We start from the raw sequence: 20686 nt of genomic DNA on the forward strand, positions 1-20686 counted from the left end.
GTCTGTAGCAGCACCGCTGCTTTGGCAGGTAGGGTGGCGGTAAGGCCCCCAAGGCCCAGGTGGACTTTGCTGTTGCTTCTCTGACATAGCCCTGCATAAGGACACAGGAGGACATAGAGAAGCCCATCTTCTTCATGATGTTGGAAGGCCAGACAGCTCTCCAAGGACCCCGCCAGGGTTGGCAGTCAGGGTGCATGGAAGTTGCCTCCTGCATGCAGCCCCCGCAGCCCTCTCATGAAGGGGCCTTTTTTCTTTGAGACAGAGAGGTGGGCCAGGGGGACCTCTGATCAAACCGTGAGAATGTCTGTGTGTATGCTGAGGCAGATGCCTGTTAACAGACACAAATTGGCAACTGGTGTCAGTCTGTGTGTCAGTTCCCTCACTAGCCAATTAAAATGGCACTTTAGAAAACCATCTGGCTTTGACTTGGGAATGGAAACCTGGCTCCATCACAGGGCCAGGCTCTGGGGTGTGGTGGGAGTGGTTCAGTGACCTGGGGGTGGGGGCTCTGTGTCCGTGGGGTGGCGGACTTCTCCTGGGGCAGCTGGCAGCCTCCGAGTGTAGAAGTCAGAGCAGAGGAGACACTGAGAGTGCTGGCCACTGTCACTCACAGTTGCCTGTGTAGAAATTAGTTTTGTCTAGTGGACTGATAAATTGGGACTAGCAGTTAGCATCCAGATTTCCCTGAGGCTGTAGGATTGCTGGATAGTCTCTTCCAGAGCTGTCGGGGTGGCCTGGCAGTGATGTGCATTTCTATGAGGCTTTCCTCCCAAAGGTGCTGCAGCCTATTAGTTTTGACACTTTTTGGCTCATGAACGGGCTATCGTATCAGCACAGAAAGTGAATATGAACAATATTAGAAGACTAGGAGCAATTCCAGGTGAAGGAGAATTTTCCAGGTAAAACAACCGAGGGCCTTTTAAGTATTACAGATTTGGTTTAGGTCCAGTTGAGATCATCGTTTTAAAATCACTTATTAGACTTACCTTATTTTAAAAAGCCATGGTAGTATCCTCTTGTTTGGCTTAGCATTTTATATGTGTGAACTTCATTTCTAAAGGTAAAAATGAGACATTTACAAGGAGTATGATACTCTTTCAGATAACTGAACTTAGTTTTGGTTTGTTGATCGGCTGCTGTGTCTTCTGCTCAGTGAAGTTTGCCTGTTGCTGTGGCTCTGGCCCCTTGCTTTGGAGGCGGAGGTGCCTTGGAGAGCTGAAACCCGCAGGTGCAGAAGCCTCCGGGAGGTGCTTTGCAGGGAGTGTCATGTCAGAGAGAGGGATTGCAGGACCAGTGGGCAGTTCCTGTAGAAGGCATCCCGGGGACCCAAGAGGGAGCCTGTGCGGCTGTATGAGTGCCTTCTGGAATGTCTGCTCTGCTCTGCTCTGGAGTGAGCTGTGGGGCGAGAACAGATGGTGGTCTGACCTTGAGGGTGGGGTGGGGAGAAGTTGGGGTGAGGAGTGAAGGGGTCCTCTGCAAAGGCATGGCTGTGGTGGGTGGGGCGGGCTCGAGGTTGGCACTGTCGTCTGATCTGACTGGATATGGAGAAGCAAAGTGGAGGTGGCCATGTGTGACTTCGAGCCCCGAACTATCCCCAGGAGGTGGCATGGCCACTGGCCAGAGCAGCTCTGTGGGGGATGGCTCTATTTCAGTTGCCGTGGAATGAGATGAGCCTGTGGCACATCCTTGGTTGGGGGTCCTGCTGTCGTTGGGCTCCTGCCTGGTCCCTTAGCAGGGTGGAGAATGAGGCCAGGCCCGGCTGAGGTGACCCTGGTTTCTGTGGGGAGGGGACCTGGAGCACCCTGTTGCTCCATCAGACCTTTGTGAGCAGGTCCCAGTATTGTGCCAGTCCTGTGAGGAAACCTATCTCCTGAGCTCCTTACCCCTGGTTGAAGTGGGTGGAATTGATATCATGGTATCTCTGAGCTTTTTATTTTGGAGTAAGTTCACTTTATGTAAACTTATAAACATTTTACAATCTTATTAAAAATAATCACTGTGTATATAAAAAACAAACTGTACAGAATCATATGCATCTTTTGTTGCTATTTATATAGAATAAAAAAATCTTTAGATGGAAAAAGGCAGAGGGGAAATTTGCATGTAATGATCATAGTCTTGCAGTAGTTCTCGTGACTTTGCTTAAGACTGTTTCCAGGTGTCTTTCTCTGGAAGATAGCTTGTGTGAGGGCAGTCGCGTGTGGACATGGTGGCTGCAGTTGTGCTAAGCAGGCTGGAGGGTGTACAGATGCAGTGCAGCGGAGGGTGGTGGTCCTGACTTTTGAATGCAAAAGTCACATATGTAATAATGTATTGCTCAATTATACATTTTCAAGTGGAACCAGAAGGATAATCCATTATGTACTTCAAACTATGTTAACTAGGACAGATATTTTATTTTATTAATTAATTTATTTTTGACCGATAAGGGGATCGCAACCCTTGGCACAGTGTTATCTGCACCACACTCAGCCAGTGAGCACGCCGGCCATCCCCATATAGGATCCGAACCCAAGGCCTTGGTGCTACCAGCACGGCACTCTCCCGAGTGAGCCACAGGGCTGGCCCTAGGACAGATATTTTAGATAATAAAACATACATAGATTATTGCTCAAGTTAACATGGAAGTGACCACAGGCTTGATCCACTTTATCATCCTGGTTCTCAGCTCTGCACAGAGATGACGCGCCCTGTGGACGTGGCTTCTCTCCCTCTGCCCTGTCCTTTATGGCCTCATGACAACAAGGCTATGGGGGCTGGGTGTACTGTGCTTTCAAACACTTTTACCTAATTTGTGGGTGTCCCCTGTGACATTTGTCTCCTCCCCTCCCCCATTAAACTTGTAGCTCCCTTTCCTCCCTGCCTGGTGAAGTTCTGCATTTCTTTACATCTTCTCAGACATAGCAGTGTTCCTTGATGGGCTTGGCCGACATTTTCACACCGTTCTAAAGGGGCTTTCATATCTTTATCTAATTTGGGGGGAACTTAAAAAAAAACTTCTCCACTTGAGTTGGTGGACTTTTGTCTTCCTTTCAAATGTTTGTTTTCTGACAAAGTCATGGCTTTTATAGGGACTTGAGTGACTTTGGGTTGACTCTGCTCCCAGTGTCCCCATGCTTTTGTTTGGTGCTGCAGCCGCACTCGGACAGTGAAGCTGCTCACGCTGCCTCCCTAGTCTGCTTCTCATGGTCTTTGTCTCTTGTCAGTTGTCCCTGTGATCCTGAAGGCGCTGACCTACGATGAGAAGCGGGGTGCCTCCAGCGTGGGCGCCAACGTCAGGGATGCCGCCTGCTACGTCTGCTGGGCCTTCGCGCGCGCCTATGAGCCCCAGGAGCTGAAGCCCTTTGTGACTGCGATCTCCAGGTAAAAGCCTGTTAGAGTCATGACATGGGTGGGATGTACCCCTCTGTTGTCTTCCCTGATGGCACTGTGTGTGGCACATGTAAAATAGACATTCATGAGCAATTATAATATAGTTTTAAAGGAGGATGTATGAAGAAGTTGTAGCTCAGGAATAGAGTTTCTTTTTTGTGGGCAAGCAGTTCAAACCAGAAGTATTTAGGAGGCTGTGGCTGGCCTGTGGTCAGTAGTCTTGGTGATGGGCACTGGGGGCAGTATGAGAGCAGCACGGTGCGGAAGCAGGTGAACATATGTGCTCCATGTCTGTGGGCCCACCGAGAGGCAGGTTGTGGAAGTTCAGCCCTCACCTGAAGAATCTTCTGGCACTTAGAGGGAATGGGAGCATTGGGCAAGGAAGACTTCAGATGACGTCTGCTTTTGTTGAGGGGCTGGATTTTGTCTAGCCTTAATTTCCTAATTTCTGTGGACTAGCTCTTGGATATTTAGTAGGAGCAACATTCGCTACACCCTTTATCTTCAGCACCTTGGAAACATAAATGAACACATCATAACAGCTCTGTGACGTAGAAAAATGTATTGTTTCTCCGGTTTCCTGATGAAAGAACTGAAGCTGCAGTTTATGTGTGGTCACCAGAGCACCAGAGCCTTGTGCCAGCTGCGGCAGACAGGGGCTCCCAAGCAGGTTTTCAGCACTGTGCCCGGATGAGCCCTATTAAAGCATTGCCATCAGTCCTGACTTTCAGGATCTGAAACACATGTGTTCCTAGTATAGTAAATTCTTAAGGTCATTTTATACAATGCTTTGGTACCTGACTTTTGGACTGAAATAAGTCCCTTTAAGTTGAAGAAGGTCTGGTGCTCCGTTTCTTGTTGTTGGAGCACCTGGAGGAGGGATAGTGGAGCAGGTGACTCAGTGATAGTCCTAGTCCTGGGTGTGTGAGTCCACAGTTGCATCACCTCAAGATTTAGTACCAGCACTTCACCTGACGACTTTTACTAGGAAAATGGATTTTGAAATTATGCTGCCTCCCACAGCTGTCTAGGAGATGGCCACCCAGGTTCTGCACTGGATGCCAAAAGAGAACGTGGGACTGCATAGATTGCAAAGAAGCATGGTGTTTCCTCTGGCCTGGATGGGTCAGGGCACCAGCTGCTGCACTTGGTGGCAGGCTCGACTCTGCTTGGCTGTACCGTGTCCCCTCTGCCTTAGACGTTCCGCACACACTAGAAGTGAAGCACACGGGTATGCATGCCGCTGGCTCTGTCTGGCCTATGCCTGCTGCAAGAACAACCGCTGAGCAGCTCCAGGCTCAAATCAGCGTGGCTCCAAAGGGCTTAGCAACTGGAGCTTTATTCTATTCTCACCAGTGTTTCATCTCCCCATGTATATCATAGGGTCAGGAGAGGGACTTCAAACCCTGTTTACTTCCCTGGAGGTGCATTGCGGGCCCGTACCACACAGTCTAGATTCTCGCCTCAAAGCAAAGCCTATAGAGGGGGTGAGGATCCTGCCCCTGCTGGGGAGATAAGGTGTTTCTGAGGAAGTCGTAAACATGTCTGTCTCCTCCTATCTTGTCTGCCTCTGGAGGGGAGAAGAGAGCCGGAGGGCGCTGGTGTGGACAACTCTCAGAGAATGGCTTACCCGGGGCCAGGGAGTTCCTGGGTGGCAGTGAGCAGCTGCATGTGCCTCTGCCCATCGCTGTCCCCGACGGTCACGCTGGCTGTGCTGCTGGTCTTCAGTGAGCAGCACTGGCAGAGGCGCGGGCTGGGGGCCAGCGGGCCTGGCTGGCCCCGCGGGGCGAGTGTATGCCCTTTGCTCTGGCCGCAGCTGCTCCACGGCTCTGTGAACATTGGCTTTTGTTTGTTTGTCGATTAACGTGGCTTTAGGGGAGGCTCTTCCTTCTGCTTTCCTGTCCTGCTCCTTAGCTTCTGGAAGTTGATCCTGTAACTAGGGAGTGAAAGCAAAAAAAATATATGTCTATTTTATCTTTTACAGTGACTGTCACGGAGCACTAAAATGTCTTTGGATGGACAGTATCTCATTTAGCTTCGGCAGCAACCCTGTGGGGTGGGCAGGTGCTTGGACCACTGCGGTTTCACTGAGGATGAAGTGTGAGGGACAGTGCTGAGAAAGCTGGCCTGGACTCTCGTAGCTGGCAGGTGTGGAGCCTGTCTGGCCCTGGCGATGGAGGCCCTGTCCTTGGCACAGGCACGGCTGCCTTGTGCTGAGAAGCTCCTGACACCCACCACCAGGCAGGGAAAAGAGCGTTTATTGATTGATTGATTGATTGGGTGGCTAGCCATTATGAGGATCTGAACCCATTACCTTGGTGTTATAAGGCTGTACTCTAACCATTGAACAACTGACCAGTTAAGGAGCCTTTGTTCAGATGTGACACTGCTTCGACTGAATTTGGGTCCTAAAATGGGGGTTTCCTTTTCAAAGTGAAAGTAATCCTGATGGATTTCTTTTTCACCCTAATAGTTTGTCCAAGAGCAGTGAACTTCACTGGAACCCGTGCCTCTCCTTTCTCCAGGGATGCTTGTCCTTCACATCACAGGAGGAGCAGGGCTGGAGGCTGAGGGTCAGCAGAGGACATGGGAATAGGGTGAAGCCTCTGCTCACGTGGGACAGGTCCAGGTCAGGCACCGGATCCTTTGGGTGAAAGCTCTGATCCCCCTGAAGGTACGAGTGTAGAGGTTTTTTTGATTGTTTTTGTTTTACAAGAATCAGAACCCTTGACCTTGGTGTTAGAGTACAGAGTCTTAAGATCAAATTGCCAACTTAGGAAAGATTCAGATAGAATGGTCCCAACAAATAAAGTCCTCTCTGTTGAACGGGGTTAATTTGCTATTGAAGTGGGGACAGAGAGGGCCTTTTACCAAGGCCCTGGACAAGCAAATAATGTCTGTTTTCTGCAATTTGAGAACTTATTGCCATAACACTAGTCTCAGTGGTGATTTGATAAAGTGAAATTTCAATCTGTGAAAAAATTACAGTTAAGTCAGAGTCTGGTCTTACATGATATGGGTTTGAAGTCTAGGGACTGGCTGATTCTATGGGTTGCAAGTAGGTTACGTGCTCTGTGGGGGTTGAACCTATGTGGTAAACTGCCCCACTGTCAGGCTGAGCTGCGTTGGGTGCCCCTGTCCACTTCCCTGGTATGGGGTTGAGTTTCCACAGATGCTGAAGGGGCACAGGCACTTTTTACTCCAGGGTCACCGTTCGTTATTTGAAAAAGAAAAGGCAGATTTGGAGGCTGCTAAAGTAGCCCCACAAGACTCCTCCTCGCTTGGCTGGGTCAGGGTCCTGCCATGGGATTCCTTTTCTGGAATGACAGCTGCAGTTGGCCGGTGTGGACTTGGCTGTGGTTTGGAGCACCTGGAGCGATTGTGCAGCTCCAGGTGGAGCTGGGCTTGTCTGGGGGTGGGGGTGGGGGGCTTCTTAAGGGTCTCGCTGTGGGAGGTGTGGTCTGCTAAGTGTGGTTTCTGTCTGGGACGTGGGGAGTTGGGGGTGGGAGTGGACCTTCAGGACACTCATGTTTCTGAGTTGGTCCTGAAGGACGAGGGGACCCCACAGTTGCCTGCAGGCCTTAGAATGACTTGAGTCTCCAAAATAACATAACTTACATAGCCAGAGAATAACTGGCATGTGGCAGGGTCCATGCCAATCTGTGGAAACTCATCTGGTTCCACCTGGCTCCTCTGATCTCTGTGGAGGTTCAGTTTCCTGGACTCTTGGGCATGCCTGAGTGATGGCTGACAAGTTGCATGGATCACACACACTGAAGCCAGCAGCTGGCGGGTGGCAGGTGCCCATCAGTGCTCCCACGTCCCAGCATTTCTCATTTCTCCTCCTTAACCCCGGAGTTACCCCCCAGTGTGGGCTGCCTGTGGAGTTCCTGCTTGTAAAGGCCCCCCCGTCGCTCCCTCACCTGTGCCCATCCTGGCATCGGATCAGCCGGTGCTCTTTGGAGCCGCACCCGCCCAGCAGATGGTGGGCCAGTTGAACAGGTTCTCAGGGAACCTTGCTCCAGCCCTTCCCGGCCCATCCAGACTCCAGGCATGCGGTGGGGGAGGGTGGGCTGGTGAGTCAGGGTGCGCCAGGTCAGTGTGGAGGGTGCTGCTGGGGCGTGCCTGCCCAGAGCCCCACACCTGCCGAGTATCGGTGGGGTGTGTCTCCCTTCGTCTGTCATAAGTGACCACACTTTAATTGCCAGCTCTTACGCCCATTAATTCTGGCACATGATAAAATCTTGGTATCTCTAACCATACTTTCACAACTGTACTCTTCAGTGGATCCTGTAGAAGCGGACAGTTAAGATAAAAATGTAATTCTCTAAGTGAAATAGAGGTGTCTATAAAGAGTCAGGTGGTGACGACGCGGAGCCCAGATGGCCCCAGACCTTTCTTGTTCTTTGGGTCCTTGAGTTTTCTAAGGGAATTCATTGAGGCGTTTAGTAGCTCACTTTTTCTAATTGTTTCCTAATTTTTTGTTGAAGAAACTTGGATTAACTGTTCCTCCATCTCATGATGTGAATTTACACTGTCCCTCTGTTTTATAGGTAAATTTTATCATGTTTGAAAGTAGCTTTGGTTGGTTTTTAAAAAACCGTATTTCCTCAGCATTGTACACAGACAGCTTAAGAGAGAGAATAATTATTTTGTGGAATAGTGAAGGGGGTCTCCTGAAAATGGGGTTGTCATTAGGAGCAATGAAACATGTAAGGTTAAAATGTTACAGAATGGTTGTGCATTATCCAGTCATCAAAAGCTCGTTTGTGAAAAGGTGAAGAGAAATGAACCTGCGTGCTGCCAGTGTGCTGTGATTGTCACCTCCAGTGATTTCCTCACCTGAAACTCCTCTGTAAGCTGAGCTTGTGGTGACATCAGCTCCAGCCTAGGCTGAGGCCCCTCCTGTGCCAGGGGCAGCTTCTGACTCTCAGCCTGCACCACCTCACACCAAACCGGCTGAGCAGCGTGGCTGCCTGCGGCCTGGAGATTGGAGATCTCTTCCTCGAGGGCAAGGTTGTCCTGAAAAATCAGGAAATAGCAAGCGTTGCTCAGAGCTACGTCTTGTTCTCACTCAGTGTTTCTCAGTGGCACGACTTCCAGAGGGAAGTTAACTCTTATTTTTTAATAAAAGTTAAGTGGCAATTATTGACCAGAGAACCTAAGCCCCATGTACACAGTGAATCTCCAGCGTCCGTGTGAGCTTGGGTGTGGCTTAAAAGTCCTGTAAACATTTCTTGTGTTTTACCATTGTGTTAACTAGCGTGAGCTTTGGTTCTTATGGCTCAGCAAGATTCAACCATAGACATTTTAAGAAAGATGTGATTTGCACCTTTCAGAAAATGGGATAATAAATTATTAGTCTGATGTTTTAAAATTTTTTGGCTTTAAAATGACAGGATTATTGTTACTTAAGGTAAAAGTGGTGTATTTTGCTTTTTATTGCTATAAAATATTATACAAATAAAGGTTGAGCTGGGGTGAGATAGCCTCTTGGCTATGCCTGCTGAGAGCGAGCTGCCTAGAGCTGGCGCAGGTCTGGGCCTGCAGCCTCCCTTTGACTCGGACAGAGAGAAATCTCTTTCTGTTTGACACAGACCATTCCTCTGTGTTGGGAAATCTGGTGAAGTATCACATAAACGTCTCCAGTGAAAGCAAACAGGTGAAGACACCCTCAGCCCAGACAGGCCAGCGCCCGCTCCTCCTCCACGTGCCTCCTCGGCGTTCCCTCCGAGATGTGACATGAGGGCCCAGGGGTCTTGACTTCCTGGGCTCCTCCTGCCCAGGAAGAGTGGGGAGGACTGATGGGACATCGGTTCCCATGGAAGCCATAGTTTAGAAAGAAGCTGCATGTTTATGTTTAACCAATATCGTTAACCCTGTCTGTATTTGAAACATACTGGTATTTCTAGATAAGCCAGTTTTGTTCTGAAAGTGTGAAATTAGAGTAATTTTTAAAAATTTAGCGCAAATCAAAATAGTGTTAAAAAACCTGTTGCATTTATAGGTGCATACACAGTTGATTTGTTGAATTAACTTGGAAGTCTATAATTAGTTAAAAGCAGTGTTTTTCAAGAATTGTTATTTGTCTTATATCCTGAGAGGTGTGGTAAAATATGGATAAAGCAGTAACTACGGGCAGACATTTATTTGTAAACTCAAAAGATAATTTGATTGAGGTGGGTGAGACTGTCCGTTTCTCCTGCTGTGTCAACTTTTCATTCTGAAACTTGCGTCATCAGTTCCCTCAGCAGTTTGGCCTAAGTTGTCCTCAGTGTCAGATGAGCTGCCTGGCTGTGTGGCTCTGGTGCCAATGGTCCGTGTCCAGATTGCCTGGTGTGCCGGTCCGTGCCACCCCCTCATGCTGTGGGGAGGGTTTCTCTTTGCTGTGATTGTAGGGATGGTGTGTTCACTGTAAAAGAGACTGCCATGAAGAGCTACCCGCAATCTCACTGCCCAGACATGAGTGACTGCTAACCATTCATAAAAGTGGAACCCTTTGCAGGGCTCTGTGCTGTGGCCAGTAAACACAGGAACTGCAGTGAGTGGGCCGGGCACGCGGCCGCCCTCCCAGCTGGAGCAGAGTCCCCAGTGGGAGGACTCACCCGAGGATCCTGGGGTTGGCTCTGAACACTGGGGGAGATGTCTGCAGGGGGGCATGTGCAGGTTGTCACCCCTGTACCACCCACCCTGAGAAGGGCCTGGCAGGCCCTCCTGTGGGCAGGAGAGGTGGGAAGGAGGGAGCCTACTGCCCAGCTGCCAAGTAACCTGTGGAAAGTCTTGTAGGAGAAAGAGTGACTTGGACAGAGGGGAGCGATATGTTCATGTGACAAGCACAGGAAACTGGACCCACGTGTGTTTCTGTACTCTTGTGGCTTAATCACAGCACAGAAGCTGAGGCAAAGCCTCCTCCGTTCGGTTCCTGTGGGTGGCATCTCCCCAGTTCTGCAGAGCAGACTCCTCCTCAGATGGGCAGGTTCCCATCCTTGGACTCACCTGGCGACTTTTCATGACTGGGCAGACCTAGACTGCTCGGGGGTGAGAGGGGGAGCAGAAGAAAACTTTGTTTTTCTTAGTGGCGCCTCAGCACCAGGATAAATGCCTGGTTGAGATCGGGCTCTTGGCTGCTCGCTCTGTCCAGGGGCAGAGTGTCTGCGGATGGCAGCTGGGGACAGAGTGCCAGGCTCTTGGGCTCCGCGCCCTCACGTCTGGCTACCTTGGAGGAGTTGTTGGAGTTGATGGCATAACCTTGAAGCGGCTGCAGCCAGCTTGTGAGGGTGGTGGGTGGTTTCAGTTCCTTCTCTGTATTTGTTCTGGTCTCTCATTAGTCAGTGTCTCATAATTTAAAGCTTATAATTTAGTACAAACAAATTGACAGGAAATTTCAAGAATTCATTGTAAAGTGTGATCTTTCAGTATTATTGGCTGGAGCCAGAGTCAGTAGATATAAGTCTTCATTTCTCCTGTGGCAGATGTCAAAGGAAAGCAAAATTCTTGGTTAATATCTTTTCCTAGAACATATGATTTTATGGATTTAAAAAATGAAGTTCTTATTAATACGTAAATATATGACAAATTTCTATTAATTCCGATAATATATTTAGAATAGAATACCTAATATTTTTTAAGAATAGCAGTTATACTTTTTAGTTATTGAAAGATCACTTTAATACATGTCTTGATCACTTTAATGATTTCTAAGACTTTAACAAAGCCATTATCGAGATAGGATCAATCTGAAAATGTTCACACTGAAGTAAGATGAATTCCTTTTAGTTTTAAACCAGTATTTGTTTTCCTCATTGTGACTGTCTATAATTTGTTACATAATGAAGAGTTTAGAGAGGAAAAGGGAGTAAATTTTCTGTTAATGGAGTTCTTCTGAAATTACTTAGTTTCGGCTAGTGAAAGGAGCTTAACAGAAAGCAGCCCAGATACTAATACTGTATCTTTTAAGAGTTTCAGGTAGTTACTTTTCAAAAGAAACTTTTAATTTCAGGTTAATTTTAGACTTAAAGAATTGCAAAAAACAGAGTTCTGGTAAACCCCCCCCACCTCCCCCAGAGTGCCCACCTTCCACACCATCAGGAAGACCCCAGCCAGGGTAGGATTCCACGGGCTGCTCCCTGATGTCCTCTTGCTGTTGCAGACTCTGCCTCCAGATCCCATGTGAGGTTTCCCTGTCCTGGCTCCTCAGTCTTTCCTCATCTTTTATGACCTTGGGGCACTTAAAAAAAAACCCAGCAGTTTTATTGAGATACAACTCACATGCCTTAAAATTCATACCTTTTTATTTTTTTTATTTTTTATTTTTATTTATTTATTTTTTTTTTGTCGTTTTTTCGTGACCGGCACTCAGCCAGTGAGTACACCGGTCAGTCCTATATAGGATCCGAACCCGCGGCGGGAGTGTCGCCGCGCTGCCAGCGCAGCACTCTACCAAGTGCGCCACGGGCTCGGCCCTTCATACCTTTTTAAAGTGTGCAGTTCAGTGGTTTTTAGGGTATCAGGTTTGTGCGACTATTACCACTATGTAATTTCAGAGCATTTTTGTCACCCCAAAAAGAAACCCCACGTTCATTAGCAGTCATCCTCCTCAAGCCACCAATCTTCCCTGTGTCTCTGGATTTTTGATCCACACTTTCAAAGAGTACTGGTCAGATATTTTGTAGAGTGTTTCCCAATTTCATTTGTCTTGTGTTTCCTCTTGTTTAGGCTGAGGCTGTGCATTACTGGGAAGAGTGATTCAGGTGACATACCCTTCTCAGTGTGTCATGTAGGGGTACATGGTGCCCCAAGACTCACCACTGGGATGTGGACTTTGATCTCCTGGTTAAGGTGGGGCCTGCTGGGTACCTTCACCGTAAAATGACTGTTTTTTCCTTTGTAAGTAATACATGATTTAGGGAGATACTTTAAGACTGCGTAACTATCCTACTGTTTCTCGTTAAACTTGCCCTAAGTCTGAGTGTCTGTCTAGGACCTCACCTGCGATGGGAGCTGCTGTGTGGTCTGGCGGGGATTTTCCTTTTCCTTTCTGTGCAGTCATCTGCTTACATCCTATGGATGCATGGGTGTTTATCTTGTTCTCGGGCGTACAGTCTAACACACATTCTTCCAGCTTTGCCCGTTTTAGGTTGGCTCCTGTGTCCTTTCAGTATGGTCCTGGCCTTTTCATTTCTGAGCTCTTCCTTCCTTTCTGGCACCACGAGATGTGCCCCGCTTTTCTCTCCCCTGCCTCAGCCCTGGAAGCAGCACTTCCTCTTAGTGGAGGGTGGGGCTTAGGAGCCCCGTGTTCACATGGACCCTGCCCCTTCTCACGCACTGAGGCTTCTCTGCCACAGTACATCCCACCCCAGAACATGTGTGGTGCACTTTCAGAGCTGCTAGCCCCCCACACGTGAGAAACGGGCGTACCGCCAGGCAGAATGTTCTGTGCACCTCTTTTCATGCCCATCCTTGGTGTGTCCGGTGCCCCCGCCTGGCATGCTGCTCCTCTACAATGCAGAATGGCTCACTCCTCTATACCCGGCCTCCAGTAAAATTTGCTCTCGTCGTGAGCAGTTCTGTGGTTTTGGCAAGTTTGTAGAGCTGTGGTCTGCAACTACAGAAGCAAACAGAACATTTGTCACCCCCCAAACTCCCTTGCTCTGCCCCAACCCCTGGCCACCATTGATCTGTTTTTGTCCTGATAGCTTTGCTGTTTCTAGAATGTCTTACAAACTGGAAGATGTAGGGGTGTGGCCCTGCCTTTCTGCCATGTGGTCTCGCTGTGTGCATGTGGAGGTCGCAGGTCTGACATGGCCCCACGGGCATCACCCTTCCTTTCTGGAGCCTCTTGTTCCTTTTCCATGTCCTGGAGGCAGGTGTGTCCCTGACTCATGGCCCTTCCTCCTCCTTCAGCACTCGCAGCGTCTGGTCGTGTCCTTCCCATGCTGCACATCTCTGGGTCTCCCTTTTCTGTGTCTTGCTTCCATGTTTAAGGGCTCTTGATTGCACTGGGCCTGCCAGGATAATCCAGGGCCCTCTGCTCATTTTAAGGTGAGTTGATTAGCAACTTTGACTCTCCTTTGTCATGTAAGGGGACGAGTTTGCAGGTTCTGGGGATTAGGCTGTGAGCCTCTTTGGGAAAGGGCACCATCCTGCTGACCACCAGGGGAATGGACAGGGGTGGTGTAGCGGAAGAGCTTGGTAGGATTCAGGACTTTGTTGTTTAAACTGGAAGAACTGGAAGTTGTGGACGCGCCAATGGAACACCCCAAGGATTGGCTGGGAGGAGGAGGGCAGAGCGTGGGAGTAAGAATCCGTCTTGGGAGGAGATGGGCGCTGGGGGAGCAACAGGAGCAGTGGGACTCGGGTTGCAGGCTTCCCACACACTGCGCTTTAGGTCCCTGGGAGCGTGATGTGCATGGGCTGGGGAGGCAAGGGGGTCTGTGAGTGGAGGCATGTCCCCCTGCCTTGCGTGAGGGGCATTGTCTTCGTCTTGCAGAGGTTGGTGGTTGGTGGTTTGGGGCCCATTAGCGTGGGTGAGTGAGCCATGAGAGGTGGGCATTGGATGTTGCTCACTGTGCTGGGAAGCGTCGCTCCAGCATCTCTGGCTCTTCACCTATGGCTGTGAGGATGGAACAGAGGCAGGTGCTTCTGCACCTGTCCTTCCATCTGTCCCCACTCTGGGCTCTGACCTGCCTGTTGCAGCGTTTGTGAGGACAGCTGGACACTAGAGCCAGCTGGATTAACCAGTCTCTCCTGGCCCTGGTGGTCTCAGGAGCTGCCTGGAAGGGGCCTCCTCTCTTCCCACATTTGGACTCTGAGTTGTGCCCACACTGAAGCGAGCATTTGTCTGAAACATGGGTGGAGTGGACGCTTTGTCTGCCAGGGGTGCCTTGCAGCCTGTGGTGGTGTGCTCCTGCCATGGTTGTTGGTCATGAAAGCAGGTGAGTGGCAGCCCTTGCTGGCCACTGGTGATAGATGCAGCCACGTGGCCCTGTCCTCTTCCACAGCATTCCTGTGAAGTCCAGGAACATTGGTCAGAGGCAGCTGGTAGTGCCCAAGAAACAGGAGCTGTCAGCTTGAGACATTGCCCAAGGCCCAGCCATGTCCCTCATGGTATTCTGGAGTGTCTGAGCATATGTCAGGCATAGCCTCCCTGAGAGCAAGGCACAGGGTCTGGTCCTAAGGAGCCCACATCACTGACGGGGTGGCACAGACCTCTGTGTGTTGAAATGCTTTTTTCCTTCACGTTCTGTTCTCTCTGTAGGCTGATAGGAAGTGCAAGTTCTTAAGCTGTACCCAGAACAGTTCTTCACCTGCCTCAAACCCTTGGTGTTCCGTTGCTGCTAAGGCAGCAGAAGGTCACATAGGTGCTTTCTGGCTTATCCACAATAATCAAATCTGATGGTCTAACAAAGAGGTTTAAATGGAGCCTGAGGAGCGTTGTGACTTCGGAAAAGCTTTGCTCTTTGTGGTGTGGTGGTGGTTTGGCTTGGGGGAGGACATGGCCTCAGCTCTGTGGTCTTTGCATGACACCCAATAGCTGTTTCCTGTGCTTGGTGAGGTTGTGTCCACGGCCACCGTCTGTTGTGACAACCTGGGAAGGTGCCTCTGCAGGGTGAGCTGCCTTCCTGGAGCCTTGGGCCTTCCTGGGCACGCTGGATACATGTGTATCTGTCTGTGTAGACTTACTGTCCCCTGAACAAGGCCCATGCAGGCCAGCCTGGTCTGGAAGGCTTGCGCAGGCTCAACCCTGGGCGTTAGCATGAGCCATCCGTGTGCCTGCCTCCTGGATGCTGCTAGTCCTCCTCCTCCGGGGCACCCTGTTTCCGTCTTTGCTTTGCATCGGATACCCCCCCTTCCCCCCTGCCCCACAACAGGCCAAGTGTGTCCTGTCCCCAGCACCCATGTGTGGCAGCTCTTTGTGTGCCATCGCGTGCTCTTGCTGCAGTGGGGGCTAGCCATCCTTGGCTCCCTGGTGACGTCTGGGAGGCTCACCGCGTGCGGTGTCAGTAGGACGCATTCTGGAGGGTGGGTGAGGGAGTCGTGAGTGAGCAAGTGAGAGAGAATGGCCTTTTCATCCTGTCACATGGTCTCCGTTATGTTGCAGATTTCCTTCCAGTGAATCATTTCCCTCTTGTTCACAGTGCGCTGGTGATCGCTGCAGTGTTTGACCGAAACGTTAACTGCAGAAGAGCGGCCTCTGTAAGTTTTCTCATTCTGATATGTCTCTTTGTATGAATGTAGGGGTGGGCTCTGTGACCATCGTGTCAGTCGAGCAGGGCTGTGGTCTCCCTGACGCGACCCTGCGCACTGTCCTCTGGTAGTTCACTCGTCTGTAGCGGCGTCAATTGCTGCCCCGAGGTTGTGCAGCGCTGTGGCCTTGGGTGCCCCTGTGGCATGCACTGTGGTGGATGTGGCCGACTGCTTCTGCCCACAGCAAGGCTCTGTGGGGAGGGAAGATGTGGGAACAGAGGGGTCTTCCCCATGCTCTGTTATTAGTTTGATGGAACTCGTTTATCAGCAGCAGTGTTGGTGGTTTTGTGTGTGTTCCTTACAATTCTCTACATATGATGTCCTCTGTGACCTTTCCGAACTTGATGCCTGTTATTTCTTTTCCTCCCTAACTGCACCAGTCAGAACCAGTCAGAAGTGGGAGGGGACCCTGTCCTGCTGTCCACCTCAAGGGCCCGTGTTCAGTCCTTCCCGTTAGGTGTGTGTTCGCTGTAGGTTCATCTTGGAGTCCCTTGTGCTCATTGAAGAAGCTCCTTCCTATTGCTCATTTGTTGAGCGTCTTTTTTAAAAACCATGAATGGGTGTTGGATTTTGAGATGATTATGTGGTTTTTGTCCTTTATTCTATTGATGTGATGTGGTGTATTGCGTGAATTGATTTTCAGATGTTAGACTCACCTTGTGTTCTTGGGAAAAAATCCCACTTGTAGTGTATACTTTTTTAAAAAAATACTGCTGGTTTTGCTTTGCCAGTGTTCTCAAAAATAGAAATTTTGAGTCTATAAGGCATATTGGTCTCTAGTTTTCTTTTGTTGTGATATTTTTGCCTGGCTTTGGAATTAGGGTAGTATGTTTCCATGGAATGAGCTGTAGAAGAGTTTTCAAACAATCGATATTATTTTTACTTTAAATATTTGGTAGAACTCACCAGTGAACCCATGTGGGCCTATTCTTTTAATTTTTATTTTTGGAAAGATTTTTAACTATTAATTCAATTTCTTTATTCAGTAGAGGTCTGTGCAGCCTTTCTGTGACCTGCTTAACCAAGGAATTTCTTCACTTCCTCTGAGTTGCTACACGTATGGCTCGGTGTTGGAGGAGGCCCTGTCTGCCACATCACGGCGGTCTCTTTGTTTTTCTGTTGCTTGTTACAGACGTTGAGTCTCCCATCATGTCCTGATCTGTGTGCCCTCTGGTTGCGGTGGCAGCTGTGTGCACAGGACCTGTGTCTCTCATTGCCGCCTCAGCCCCTGTGCCTGGCACACTGGCCAGCATGTGGTGGGTGCTCAGTAAATTTCTGTTTCTGTGCATGAGTGAATGAATGAACGAATGAACGAATGAATGTGGGATTATCAGAGTTCCAGTTGTGCCGGTGATTAATTTTGTGACCTCTGCTGAGTGGGACTACGTAGGTGAAGTGTTGGATTCCTCTCTAAAATGCAGGAGCTTAACTAAGTAATATCTGAGGTCTTTCCGGCTTAGAACGTCATGATCTTCTACAGCTTCTGATGGCCTGCCTGCCCTCTCTGTAAGTCAGTCTTTGTCTGCCTCAGGTCCTTTAAAGCTTTGTTTCAGGAGGGAGTTTGCCAGGAAAGCTCAGAAACTCTTCCTCGTTCCCACAATTGCTCTTACCTTGTCTCAAGTGTCTGTAGAAAGCCTGGTAATTCCTTCTGAAGTCTTCATGTTTTGCCGTGGTATTTACCCAACAGGCAGTAATTGTAAGACTCTTTGAAATATAAGAAAATTTTATGTTAAATCTCTACTTACAAATTAACTTTTGTGTTTTCTTTGCTGCTTACTGTAACCTAAGACATTTTTATGGGAAGCAATAATAAAATCATGGCACTTATAAACCCTTTATGAACCCTGGGGGTGAAGTGATATAAAACAATATAAACCATTTTTTTCTTTTTTCTAGTTAAAATTAAAATCCCTTTACATTGGCCAGCAATTTCTTTCATTCAGTAGCGTCTGCGTGCGCTCCGGCTTACCTAGTTGACTGCAGAGTTGAGGCAGTGGGAGGTGAAGCTGCGCCCTTGTGGAGTTCATTCGAAACATAAGGGTTGAGGACCAGCAGCGGGTAGTGAAACTCACTGCCACGACACTACTTCTCCAGAAAAAGACTCGTCACCCTTTTTGGCGCACGTTTTGGTCACTTTTCACTCTCTGGGTGTGTGAGGCTGCCCCTGCATGCATGCGCGCGTGTGTGTCGCTTTAAGACTTATTCGTATGTTTTAGATACTAGTCTTTTATTGGATGTGTGATTTGCAGATATTTTCTCCCAGTTTTTAATTTTGATGAGGCTGGTCAGTTTTTTCCTTTGTGGGTCACGTGTTCACCGTTGAGTCTGAGAACTCTCTGCCCAGCCCTGGCTCCCAGGGATCTTGTCTTGTTCCGTTGATGCATGCTGCCCTGACGACCCCGCGTGTGGTCAGCCCTAATGCCGATGGGGTGATTCCTCCTGCTTTCTTCTTCTTTGTCAAGGTGGTTTCACTATGCAGGGCTTGTGCTTTTCCACATAAATCTTGTATTGTTTTCTACCTTTTAGATGATGTCACCAGGGTGGTGAATATGTCCTAAATGCTGTGTCTTATTTAAGTTGACATGGTGTCTTCTCTGCTTTGTCCTTTTTTTGTGTGTGTGCATTGCCTTTTGGTTGGTTTTGTTTCTTTAATAAATTTATTGCAAAAGTTACAAAATTGTAAACAGCAAAAATCAAGCCTCCCTCCTCCTAGTTTCAAAGCCACACAAGAGCCATCCGTGAAGTGCCAGTCTCCTTGTACCTCCTCTCCAGCCACCAAAGTCCTGCCCTGGAGACAGCCACATGTCCACTTTTCTGTATAATGTCCAGAGATGAGGGACATGTGTCTGCTTGTCCTGTTGGGGCTGGAGTATAGGCCCCGGGGTCTCGTGTTTCACATGTTTACTCTCTGCACACGCTTCTCCCGCAGCCCGTCTGTCAGGAAGCCCCTGGGCAAGTGGTCTCTGCCCTGGCAGGGGTGGATCTCCAGGAGGCACTGGCCCCCCTGGCTTCTGCCCTGGGCCCTTCCCACGGTGCTATGGTGTATGCAGTGTGGCTGCACGTGTGGCCTGATGACCTGTCCTGTGATAGCTAGTGTCCACTTATGTCCCCTTCTCTGGCTGGAGACCTCTGAGCCCTGGATGCTCTGGGGGGCATCTGAGGCACCAGCTGGTGATAAAGTGAGGTGCTGTTGTGCCCTCCTCTCCTGGGTTGGCACACCCACGTGGGGCGAGGTGGGAGGTAGACCAGAGAGGAAGCGGTGTCTTAGGGGACGTTCACCTCAGAGCACCTCGTTTTGTTTGAGTTCATGTTTTGACCTTTCACCAGCCCTTGGGCTGTGCCTGGCATTCAGGACTCAGGAAGTGGGCTTAAGGGCTTTTTTTGTGAGTGTGTCTTGGCCACGGGCAGTTGGCCCCCAGGGAAGAGAGCTTACAGACATGGGTTAACATGAGCTGTTGCCATAAAATTCCCAAGGAGGAATGTTGTAGGTATTGGGCTCTTTTTTTTAACCAATCTATTTAGTTCTCGTTCTACTTTTATAATCTAGTGCCTTAACGTGGACACTGGTGTGAAGCTCAGTGTTCACAGTTAAAGGCCACTTTTCAAGATGTGTCTGATTTTATAAACTTGAGTTCTTAAGTCGTGGTTTTAAAGAGCACCAGGACATTAAAACAGAGTGACAAACTACCCTTGAGGCTCTGTTCAGCCAACAGTGAGGACTTTTGTTTAAAAAGTAAAGCCATGGGTCATCTGTACCATGCTGTGTTTGTGTTGAATTTGTCTTCTGATGTCTGGCGGCAGCAGAGCTCACTCACTTGCTGTGTTTGTTCTTTCTCCTCCCTAGGCTGCCTTCCAGGAGAATGTGGGGAGACAGGTATGGCTGCTTCTTAAAATCTTCATTCCTAAAGCCTCCTGCAGGTCTAGAGGTAAAAATCTTGAGAGCTGTGAGCTCAGGGTCTTCCTTTGTGGTTAGATGTGGGTAAAAAATGTGATTCGGGGTGAGCTGAAGAGCATGGTGGCTTCTGGCTTGTGGCCACACTCACCGAAACATGACTCCCAAGTATTGGCACATCCTGAAACACTGGCCGTGTGTTTTCCAGGAAACCTGCACGTGTAAGTAACTGCACTGCACGGGCCATGACCATGCCTTGTGCGTTGCTGAGGGCCACGCTCTGTCATCAGTGGCCATGGGCACTGGTGGGGTGGAGTGGGAGCCGGCTCTGTTGGTATTAGCTCTCACCTCACCTGGACCACAGCTTCCGGAAGCCATTGACCTTGTGGCCCCCTCCCTGCTGGCTGTTATCACCAGGGCTAGGCTGCCTTGCTGTGCCCTCTGATGCTGACCAGGCTCACTGGGCAGCTGTGCCTGGGAGGTGTTATCCCGAATTAGTTACACTGTGTGTGATAGTGACAGGCCTGGCAGGAGAAAGGGACAGAAGCAGGAGAGGGGACCACGGCCTGGGCCTGGGCTGGAGAGGTGGGGAGGAGGGTTCCCATGAGAAATCGTCAGAGAAAGGCTGGACTGGGGGCACGGGGAGCATCCGGTTCTGGCCTTGCGTGATAACAAGGCATCCAAGGCACGCTCAGAGTGGATGTATGGAGGATAGAAAGTCACAAAGCCAGTTGCACTGTGGGTGTGAGCTAGGCTCTGGTCCTGAGGAGATGGGTGTATTCTGGTGAGGGCATTGGCAATGGCCTCAGGGGAGGTGATCGAAGGCCAAGGCACCACCTTTGCAGATACCTGATGGAAAAGAAGCGGGGAAGAGGTCAAAGGTGGCCTGAGAGGCAGGGGGAGGGCCTGGCACCAGCAATGCAAGTTCTGAGACCACTGACCATGGTGGCTATGTGGGACCTCTGATGCGGGGCAGAAGTGCAGCTGTAGGACTGACCACAGGGGAGCATGCGACCAGCCGAAGCATGGAGAGGCGGGCGTCCGAGAGAAGGGAGCCTCCACCAAAAACCAGCAGGCCTCACACTTGAGCAAACGTCTTTCCTACCACATCTGGGGGAGACTGAGGCTCCTGCCAGAGATGCACCCAACCAGGCTCCGAATGTCCCCACTTAGGCC

At 49.6% G+C, this 20686-nt stretch overlaps 1 protein-coding gene across 4 annotated transcripts in view; it reads left to right on the top strand.

The window, feature by feature from the left end:
* TBCD (tubulin folding cofactor D) overlaps positions 1-20686 on the top strand; it is a 193168-nt gene that overhangs the window by 107383 nt on the left and 65099 nt on the right. For all 4 annotated transcript variants that reach the window (XM_063080806.1, XM_063080807.1, XM_063080808.1 and 1 more), the window contains exons 14-16: positions 3207-3363; positions 15510-15567; positions 19463-19492. In XM_063080806.1, coding sequence (XP_062936876.1) covers positions 3207-3363; positions 15510-15567; positions 19463-19492 — 245 coding nt within the window. The remainder of the gene's footprint in view (positions 1-3206; positions 3364-15509; positions 15568-19462; positions 19493-20686) is intronic.

This window comes from Cynocephalus volans, chromosome 16 (genome assembly GCF_027409185.1).
Source record: "Cynocephalus volans isolate mCynVol1 chromosome 16, mCynVol1.pri, whole genome shotgun sequence".
NCBI lineage: Eukaryota > Metazoa > Chordata > Mammalia > Dermoptera > Cynocephalidae > Cynocephalus > Cynocephalus volans.